Source organism: Temnothorax curvispinosus, unplaced genomic scaffold (genome assembly GCF_003070985.1).
Source record: "Temnothorax curvispinosus isolate PA1 unplaced genomic scaffold, ASM307098v1 QBEX01007502.1, whole genome shotgun sequence".
NCBI lineage: Eukaryota > Metazoa > Arthropoda > Insecta > Hymenoptera > Formicidae > Temnothorax > Temnothorax curvispinosus.
This window is the reverse complement of record NW_020217282.1, coordinates 23,119-33,755: the sequence shown is the minus strand read 5'-3', so window position 1 is coordinate 33,755 and position 10,637 is coordinate 23,119. Positions and strand designations below refer to the sequence as shown.

At 36.8% G+C, this 10,637-nt stretch overlaps 1 protein-coding gene across 1 annotated transcript; it reads right to left on the bottom strand.

Annotated features, from left to right (window-relative positions):
* Positions 1-3,244: 3,244 nt before the first annotated feature.
* LOC112457085 (prothoracicotropic hormone-like) lies at positions 3,245-7,149 on the bottom strand. The gene is made up of 4 exons (XM_025019966.1): positions 6,917-7,149; positions 6,040-6,276; positions 4,882-5,025; positions 3,245-3,589 (listed from the first exon to the last, which is right to left on the bottom strand). The coding sequence occupies exons 1-4, from the start codon at positions 6,995-6,997 to the stop codon at positions 3,431-3,433; spliced, it is 621 nt and encodes a 206-aa protein (XP_024875734.1). The 5' UTR covers positions 6,998-7,149; the 3' UTR covers positions 3,245-3,430.
* Positions 7,150-10,637: the final 3,488 nt, after the last annotated feature.

Below are 10,637 nucleotides of genomic sequence, written 5' to 3'. Positions count from 1 at the left end.
ATTTATATATTTACAGTTACAATTATTCATACATTTACTGTCTCTCTCTCTTTCTCTCTCTCACACTCTCTCTCTCTTTCTCTGTATCTTTTATATTATATAGTATCCTTTATTTTTTAAGTATTTTACTAATTATCTTATATTTATATGTGTAAATTTGAAACAATTTGGCCAATGATTAGCTTTTTCTGATGACGATCGGTAGTTTATCGAAACTTGTACCTCGAGGATGTTGCTCTAGTACGTTAGGTTCATTGTTAAGTGGTACATCTAACCGGTGTAACGATGCACATGTACGTACCTAATGAGATTAGGAGCGCATTCGGGCTCGCTGGCTTTCAAGACTGTGCTTTGACCGACTTGCTCGAGTGCTTGCAGTATTGGCTTTTCGTGTATGCGAGGTACGGTGCGTAACGTGCCGTGGACACCCGCAGGCTCGGCAGCTTGTCGATTTTATGGATATAGCTTGTACTTCTTGCGAGAGTTCATAGGCGCGTAATACAGCGGACTTCTGGAAAGCATACAAACTAGAACGCTTGAACGAAGTTTGACGTTCTGATAGAATAGGATCAACACGGCCAACCTGCATGAAAAGAGTTAAAGTAGGTTGCTCTTTATTAAAAAACCCCGTAAAATGTTTGAAAATTAAAAGAAAACAGCGAGAGAAGTGCATGTGCGGAGGACGTATGTTTGAGGCGCCTTGAGGCACGTTGCATTCGAAATTGTTTCATTTTTTAGTTTATTATTTTAATACGAAACATAAATAATAAATTGATAAATGATATACTTTTTTCTTCGCAAGATATTATATTTAAAATGAAATTTGAATTTAATTTTACTATTTTCACATGCCATTTTGTAAATTATATTATGCTGCAATATTATTAAATGATAATACTCTGTTAAAGTTCATATTGTTAAAAGAGGGATATAATTTTTTTTCAAATGTTTCAGTCTGTAAGTGATCCATCTATTTATGATTGAGATGGCTTCAGAAAGCTGACAAGTGTAATTTATTTTGTTCGAATATTTCGTTAAAGGGAAATTGTTCATCCAAGGAATTCGTTAAACACGTGAAACATGCAATATGCCGTGTAATTCGAATACCTTTAATCTTTAAGGGTAGATCAAGTGCTCCTTTATAGTAAGAAATGTTTGTTACTAAAGTAAATACCCGAGATCTACAAGGAGAAACTTCCTCTTGCACTTGTACGAGCTCCTAGAAATACTCCATGTAGATGACGATATATGCACGTGAAAATTGCCATACTTGCGCAACTCACTCAAAGGACAATCACTCGCGAGAACGATCTTATCGAAATTTAAAATGTAGTCGACTTTGTTTCATTAAATTGCAGGGTATAATCTGTTCTTAAATATTAAACGTGTCTTATACAAGCCAGGTTTAATCGATTCTGCATTATTTACTACTTCTGTATTTTATTTATTACTTCTTTTATAACTATCTCTTATCTTGATATGAAATTAATAACATTAATGTAATAGCATTATTACATTAAATAATAATATTGATCGGATCTGAGTTAGTATAGAAATATTAGTAATGCATAAACGAGATAATTATTATTTTACTTTATTAATTTTCAAAATTTCTGTTTGTATTAATATTTTTACGTGACATTTATTATAATACTCGCAGGGAATTTTATTAATATGAATTATATTTATATATAACAGTATATTATATAAAATAAGCAATGTTGTTCAAAATTAATGTCATGTATATAATATGTCGTGTACGTAAATGTAAACTTATATAAAATAGTTAATAAAAAATGTGAGTTATATAATAAAATGATTTTATGATACACATTATAGAAATAACCGTTTCTTCACCGATAGCATGCACTCGTTGTATCAGAATTATGAATGTGTAATTTTAGGATATATATAAACGCAAAGGTGTCAAACGTATACGAGATACGAAAAGAAAACGTGCCGTGAAGCTACAGTATCGTATAGCTGAAAATTAAATCGGGCGGTAAAGGCAGAGGTTGTCGTTAAACGGCCTTCCCTCTGTCTTTTCTTTTAATCGGATACTTTATAGTGCAATTAATTGCGCGAAATTGGACCTCTATGTTGCAGATTTCATTGCGCGCAGTTTTATTAGCGCCGCTGATTGCTCCGGTAATCCTAGAACGACCGGAAACGGAGCTTTCATTACACCCTTCGGCGCGAGGCGCGAGCAATCGATATTGCCCCACTTAAATTATTTTACGTGCCGAATGTGACTTGTTGCGCGAGGTCAGAGTTGCATGTGCATATGCGTTCGATATGTCAGAAGCGTGAAAATTATAGGTGTTTCTTGTAAAGTGATGTCTGATGGCAAAATAGCGATTAGGAAGGTCAAATTTTCAGTTGCAGTTTGATACAAATCTTAAGTCTTCTCCTTTTTCACCCATTGAATTAAACTCGAACAATTTTATTTAATTCTAATAGTTTTTAGAAAGAAATACAAAAAAAAAGAAGATAAATGGAATTAGATTAATTTTTATTATTTATTATTAAGGTAAACAGAACAATTATTTTTGTAGCGATGAGTAATAGATTGATATGTTGGACAATTACGACATTTACAACCATTATTGTAGCAAATTTGTAAAGAAAATTGCAATATTAACGTTTTAAATTGATTTTAGTCGTGCTTATCTCCTTGACGAAACCATAAATTACTTCATGAAATTGCTTCATAAAACTTTGTTCGTTTTTCGCAGGTGGATAGTGTTCAGCGTCTTTTTACGTAGTATAAAACTGCAAGCTATTCTCCGTGGTTGAAAATGTGCGTATTAATAAATTATGAGAATCAAATTGCTTTTTTTTTTCTCAGAGGTACGATATAGATGATGTTAATACAAACTTCATTAGTTTAATGATATTTCATTATAAATTCTCATTTTGTAGAAACAAAGAAAAGTGCATTGAATCAATAGCAATTTAAACTGTACTTTTATTGCTATTTGCGACCGGAAGTGGTACTGCTTGCGTTCACGCGATTGACTGCTTGCGACTAATCATTTGACGCAAAAAGAAAATTTTTAAATTAGTCTCTGATCTTTTAAATTAAATCATGTTTAATTGCTTTCTTGATGAATTTATTTTGGCCAGCTTACTTGTGTTAGTGGAAATATTGCAAATTCGCTGAACACAGATTAACGTTTTAAGATTGATGAAGGGTGAAAATTATACAATAAAAATTCCTAATCCAATTATTTGTTAACCTGCACTTTTATTTTTTTTTCACATTTTGGCGTGTACGTATCGCAAGCAGAAGCGTAAAATTCAATATGCCACGCACATATCTACATATTCGCCGAATATTTATTGACTTTTTAACGATGGAGGCCGCTATAAATTCTATCTCCTCGATCGCGTTTGACACTGGTCCAAGCTGGTCGTACATAATTTTCTTCTATCTTGTCTCCGGCACACACGCAACCGGGATTTTCAACCGCTTCAGTTGCCACTTATGACGGAGTGCTTCTGGAAGCGGTGTTTCCGGAAGTCCGCTATCGTCCGAATAACGGTCGTTGCTTAACTCGTCCAAATCGCGTTGGCTTAACACGTGAACCTACGTGAGAACAACCTGATTATCGCTTGATTTATTACATGTCTGATAAAAACTACGTTCCACATATGTATGTATATACACTTCATATTAGCCTTTAATTCCTAAGCGTTTATTGAAATTTGACGTGTATAATCTGATGATTTACGTATCAAATGAAATTTTTTGGAATATCATAAATAGGTTTTTATTTAGAATTTTATTGCGCAAGTATTCAGCCAATACTGCGCAATACGTTGTAATTTTAAGATTTATCTCTGAGAAATAATTAATGATACGGAGGACAGGTTGCTATAAGTTGTTAAATGTACATATTGATGTAATTTACTGCTCTACAAGTTTCTCGGATGAATAATCACGTAAATTAATACTATTAATTAGAATTGGCCGGCAGGTGAATTCTTATTATAAACGAATATAACAAGATGTCAACTACAGGTTAATTAATCTTCGATATTAACGGTTTGCATTCCTTGTGAATAATACATTTACGAACGCGTAACGTATTACTGCATGCGTACGAGTAATTCTCTAACCACGCTGTTAAATGTTGTTACACATCCTTGTTTAACATTCTCCCCTATCTCTGATGGATAAAAATAGACGGTGCAGAAAATAATAAGTGTTGTGTATTTTTATGTTTTTTTCTGCGTTGGAAACTACATTCTCCATGTTTTTTTTTTAATAAAAACCGACAGAACATATCCTGTTGTGTTTTTTTTCCATTTTAATCTTAATGTATATTTTTTTCAAACTAAGAGTTATGTATAGTTAGTACATTAGCAAGCATAGTTTTTTGCAAAGAAATGTCAATGCGTGGTAACGTAACAATTAAAGACACGTTATACAATGACATAACATTATTAAAAAGCAACAGAGCGACAGCAGAGCAATGCCGGTATTTTATACTGCCATTCTGGCGAAACGGAGATAGGAGTCAGACGTATAGCTATAGTATATTCAACACAACATTACATAATCAAAGCGTATCAAATCGAACGCGCAAAGCGTAATTAAACGTACGTCTATTGCATAACTGAGGCGTGCAGATTTGTTCGATATCGCGGCGCGGCGCGCGACTTATTAACAGTTACTACCGCGGTGGACGGCGATGTTTATCCGGATGACGATGGGACGCCCGGTGATCAATAAGCTGCGAGTTAGCGCGGTCGGCGCTAATTAAAGTTGTGTATACTTGCACAATACTCGACAACCACTTGGGCGCACCTCTAATAGCGGGCGGCGAGTGATCCGCTACTTCGCGCTACGGATTATCGATTGTCACGCAATCTTACCGTGTAGTACAGCAGTCGGCAGGAATTGAACTTGCCGCTCAGGCAGGCTTTCGGCTTGCAGCTCGACGCGGTCAGATATCTCGGATAATGCCCCTCGTCCAGGTCCCTTATTTCGTACTGCGTTTCGCAGGTGCACGGCAGAGACTGCGAACAAACGTGTCTTCGTGTCAAGCACTAATCGAGGCACTAATTAATAGCGCGGAAATTACACGTTGAAAAGTCGAGTTGTACTAGCTTGTTGTCGAGTTAAATTATATTTTTCATCGTGAGACTGTAAACAGCGTCTTTTTTACGTCGCACGTGCGTAAACACTGGGACGTTACAGGGAAAAAAAATCCAGATAACAGAGTCCTTCGTGATGAAATTAATTAATTAAATACATGAAGCGATGCTACACACAATATTTACCGTGCATTGCCGGATAGCTTTTTGTTACGAGTTAATTTTCGACTTTCCAACGAGATAAATTTCCATACGACACGCAATATATGTATACATCTGTCGAGTATTGTACTTCTCCGTGGTTGACAGTTGTTTCATCACTGCGCAAAGTGATTTACGGAGCTGAAGCGAAATAATTGAATAACGTGGCAAAAAAGGAACAACGCTCTTTTTGAAATTTGGATTGCCACGCGTTTAATCGCTCGTTATCCCGTTACCGCAAAACGTAATTGCAATTTTCCATTTTAGCATAAAAAATCATTATTCGCTGTCGCAGTTGTCATGTCTGAATAAATCTGGGTGACCTTTGGCATTATAATATCGGCGACGCGCGTGCAGAAACCTTCGCGTTTCAACATAATAATTTAGAAAATAATTACGAAAATAATTACCGCGCGCGTTTAATAAGCTTTACACACGAAAGCGCCCGATACCAGGAGGGATCGAATACATTTACACCCGGGGTAGCTTTTTCCACGAGGAAAAAGGTATCTTTAAGTACGTCACTGTTATCCTCTCCATGAATTATTTAAACAAAGAAACCACTTCGGTTGACAGTCAAGCGTCAAGTGCAGGCGAAGCACTCAACTTCGTTGTGTACACGATGAATTCGTAATTTAAACTTGGCTGAAACGCGCGACAGCGTCATGTAACGAAGACACTTGTTCGCAGAAAAAGTTTACGGAAGGAAAATTCTTAGGAAATATGCAAACGCACTCTCGTTACGAGACGCGGTTGCAGACCGACGTCCTCGGCGCCGGTGACACGCTTGACCTCGCCAAGGCCCTCGGGACGGAAGTTACGCTTGTCCTCGTAGAGGAACGCGTTCCGGTTGCCCTCGGACACATCCTCGCGGTCCTCCAGCAAGAACTCCGGCGCGATAATCTGCTCCTTCCACCGGCCGATCGACAAGACTTCCCCCGTGCCCTCCGCCGACAAACCGTGGACCATTACCTGATTTCGTAAGTCATTTAAACGTGTAATTGAAGTAATCAATACGTGAGATCCGTTTATATTGTCGCGTATATAGAATGGAATTCTTCTATCGAAATTTTATAGGTATTAATTTCAATGACAACAGCCACGGATCATTTCTCTTCTATATATAGGAATAATTTTAATTTTACTGACAGAATTTTTGCAAAATTAAACTCGATTTTTTTTTAATTGAAATATAAAAGAAATATTTGAATTATGAATTATCAAAATGACACAATAAGAAAATTTGGCTGGGTTTATTTAAAAGAAAATATAAGCATTTTCATGATGTGAATTACCTTAGCTTGATTGTTAAGATATAATGTCAAATATTAAATACCTGCAATACATAATGACTACCATCAAAATTTTTCTCAGTGAAATAAAAACGACCAAAGTTGACTAAATTCATCAAAATCTGTCGTAAAAAATAAGGACCGCCAATTTTGTGATATTTCCAAGATGAATTTTTCATCTAATTTTTCCGCCTAACGCTTCACGCGGCGCTTTAAATTAACGCTAAGTAATACATTAAGTATTGTGTTTACACAAACGCAAGTACAGTACATATAATAAATTGCAGGAGGGTAGCAACACAGTCGTATCTGATGCTTACGCAAAGAACAAGGAACTTCATCCTTCCCGGGACACGTCTCGTACAAGCCATCGCCCTACACTGAGGACTTGTCTCCAACATCCGTTCCTTATATACGAAATTATGAAAATAATAGCGGCCCTATATTCCGCGGCGACAGGTAAGATCCCATTACATCGTCGCTAAGATGCCATTAATGCCACTCGATATCCGTCCGAAGGGGGATGCGTGGATTTCAGGCAGTCTTTGTTCGGGCTCAGTACGCAGTATCTATGTCTTTTGTCTCTCCCGTGTCTATTCACCATCCATAAATAACTGTACTCTTTTCCTTCGGACGAGAGGTCTTCCCGAAACTTCGGCCCCTACCCCTTCGGAGACGGGGTCGCGGAATATAAGGGCGTCCACCAATTCCATTCGAAACATTTGCTCTAACGCCGCCGCCGGTGTAACGTTGCAACGCGCGGCTATAACGTCGACACCTATAAAACTCCAATTTCACGATACCTGTCCGCCGTTTACTACCGTGACGCAAAACAATGTGCAACGCTAAATTGACAAATGCGTTTGGGACACAGACAGCGCGGGATGGCTTTCGAAATAAAGCTTACCTACAGTTTTCAAGCGAGCCACATACGGTACGAACGCCCGCTCGCAAAGCTCGGAAATTTCACGTGTATCATCTCTGTTTTGATGTAGCACGTATGACGGTACGTGTAACGTGTATTAAACCATAATATGTATCATAAATGTTTATTAAAATTTACATTGTTACATTATTTTCGTAACATAATGATACACGGAGAGAATTTTTTGTTATATTTTATACCGTTAAATTCACTACAAACTTGAGACAACTTTGGCAACCAAGGAATTTTTGAAATATACAAAAGACATTTTACAAACAGCGTGATAAAAATTACCAAGCAGATTGGTAATTTTTGAAAAATTATTGCCCAGATATATTTTAGTAAAATTAATCAAACATATTTTATATTTTAATGTAATATAGATATTAATATTTTTTATTATGGTAGATATTAATCAGAATAGCTCGCATAAAATTCTTCGTAGTACCTACATGTTGTCCCACAACTACCATGATTTACAGGGTAAATTCTAAGAGAAAATTCTCTCTGTGAGAGAAACTGATACAAATTATGGCATACAAATTACATTGTTTAATGACTATTTTATATTGCTTGCAAGCGATTGACAGATTGCTTTAAAGTTTAAAAGATGGACCTTATTTTCTACTTTCAAGTATCCTTTTACAGATATTATCACAGAAGCGATCTTAATCATCCAAACTTCTTCTTTCGATTATCTATATTGATCGTAACAGTTTTGTCTTTATTCTCCAGCTTGTAATAGAGCAACATTAACAAAAACGATCTGTTATATTTATTCATTTAAATTATCTTCTCCTTTCCTTAAGTATACGTCTAAGAAGTTTTAACTGATGCAATTTTTCACGCCAGGAAGTCACGACGAAAACTTCCGCGAAAGATTTATGGCGTTCTGTTCTCAATTGTTATTGACGAGCGAAATCACGTTCGGATGAGCAATCGATGGAAAGTTATATTACAGGTGCATCGAAGGTATCGAAGATCGCACCTCAGCGTTTAACGAGCTCGTCATAAGTTTTAACGACGAGCTATTGGGATTCGCGCGAGGATCGTTCTCTCCCGGGCGACATTAGTACGAGTTAACCGAACGCCCGCGATACGCGAAAATGTCATTACTACCCCGCGGTAATATACACACACGTAGAGGGATAATGAAAACACACGGCCCACCCCTCATTACCGTGCCGCGCCGTGAGATTCGCGCGCGACGAAATTACGTAACGCGTTTCGGAGCGTGGTGCAGGCCGAATCGCGACGTGCGTCAGATTGCGTAACCCCGCGCAGGAATGCTTTCCAATGTTCTCCGTTAATGTTTCTCCGTTGCGCGCGATTGTATCAAATTGCAAAAGACCTGTGAAAGGATCTCTAATAGACAGCGTCGTCGCTAGTTGCAATAACAATAGCGCACGCGACAGACGAGAGTTACATATCGCCAGTGATTCAAGCTAATATATGAAATGATCGAGCCAAATTGATCACGTTAAGGCGATATTGAGAGACATTCTTTAGAGAATAATGTTACCTATGTTTGTGAATATCCAGAGCCACCACCGCAAAACGTAATATCTTGTTATCTTGTATATTCCACGAGTCATCCTCATTTCGCGTGATTAAAGATCATATTCGATATCAACTTACACTGTTAAATTCATAAGCCCGTATTCGGAACGCACTTTTACCGATAAATGCGCGCATTTATTTCTGAGATTCTATAAGATGTGTAACATGAACTGTAACATCTTATCGACAAATGTGTGTTCGGAATACGGGCCGTAGTGTCAAATTATACTCAATTTGAGTCAATTTTAACCATTCTTATAGGTCGCCACTGCTTCTACTCCGTATGTCGTTAATTTAACTTAAAAAAAATGTAATTTTAAACAATAAAGTAAGTGAAAATACGCAACTGTACATGATACACAATCAAATCAAGGGAAAAGTCGTTAAACGGTCAGGACTGGATCTTAGTTGCCTAATAATATTATGTGAGTGAATTTTACACACAATTCTTCGTTTCAGTAAACCACACGCCGTTACTTTCGGATATAACGCAGTCGTAACCAAAGCTAGACGGTACAATCACATAATTAAATTGATTGTCAATTTAATCATATACTATAACATGCACAAGGAAATTAGAAATAAATGATATGAGAAATACAGGATATATATATGTATATATAGGATAGGATACGTGGAATATAAAGGATATGTTGTTAAAAATAATACCCCAGCCAAAATTCAAATCTGGATCTCTCTGACGATTCTGTGACGGGCGTCTCAACTAATTCGATCACTGAGGCATGTAATTTGTACGCAAAATTCACTCAAACAATATTATTTAGGCAATCAAGATTCAGTCCTTGCCGTTTCAACGGCGTTTCCCACGATTGAATTTGAATGTTATTTGAACTAAATCAATGCAGTTAAAATAATACTGTTTTGCGTTAAAATCATCAACACCCGCACATGGTAGCTAAAAATAACAAAATGTTATTTATTTTAAAGTATTAGTTTAAATTTCATCCTTTAATATTTATAACAGTGTATATGTCATATTTTAATCCGTGCAGATATGTGTATTTAAGTAACTGAAAGCGATATAATTTATCTTAAAATTTGTTTATACCAAAAACCTAAAATAATTTGAAATTTGAATTAAATACTTCTAAGTAACAGAAGAGAAAACACGAGTTCTTATTCTTACTTTGTAATATGTCATTTTTGAGCCGGCACTCGACTTTTATACTTCAATTTCGTTTCGTATTTCTTCGTTTGCGTTTGCCGTTGCGTCATTTCCGCATTACTTACGCGCGACAAATATAAACGATAAACGGTGCATACAGACACGTGCGATTTTCAGGGCCAAGAATTATTTTCTGCACCAGATACGCGAGCGTGATCGATCGCGGACAGTCGCCTCCCCTTATCCCATGCAGTTCGTGGTTTTCGCATTTATGTGCGTGCGCGGGATCAGCCCGATTAAGTTAACCGTGGCGAATCATCACGAAAGTAAGTGTTACAATCTCTTTTCCAAAATTGTCATACGCGATAATGTCACTCTCTTTGACAAAAAAGTGGCAAGAAATCTTCTACTTTTAATGCACGATGCATGC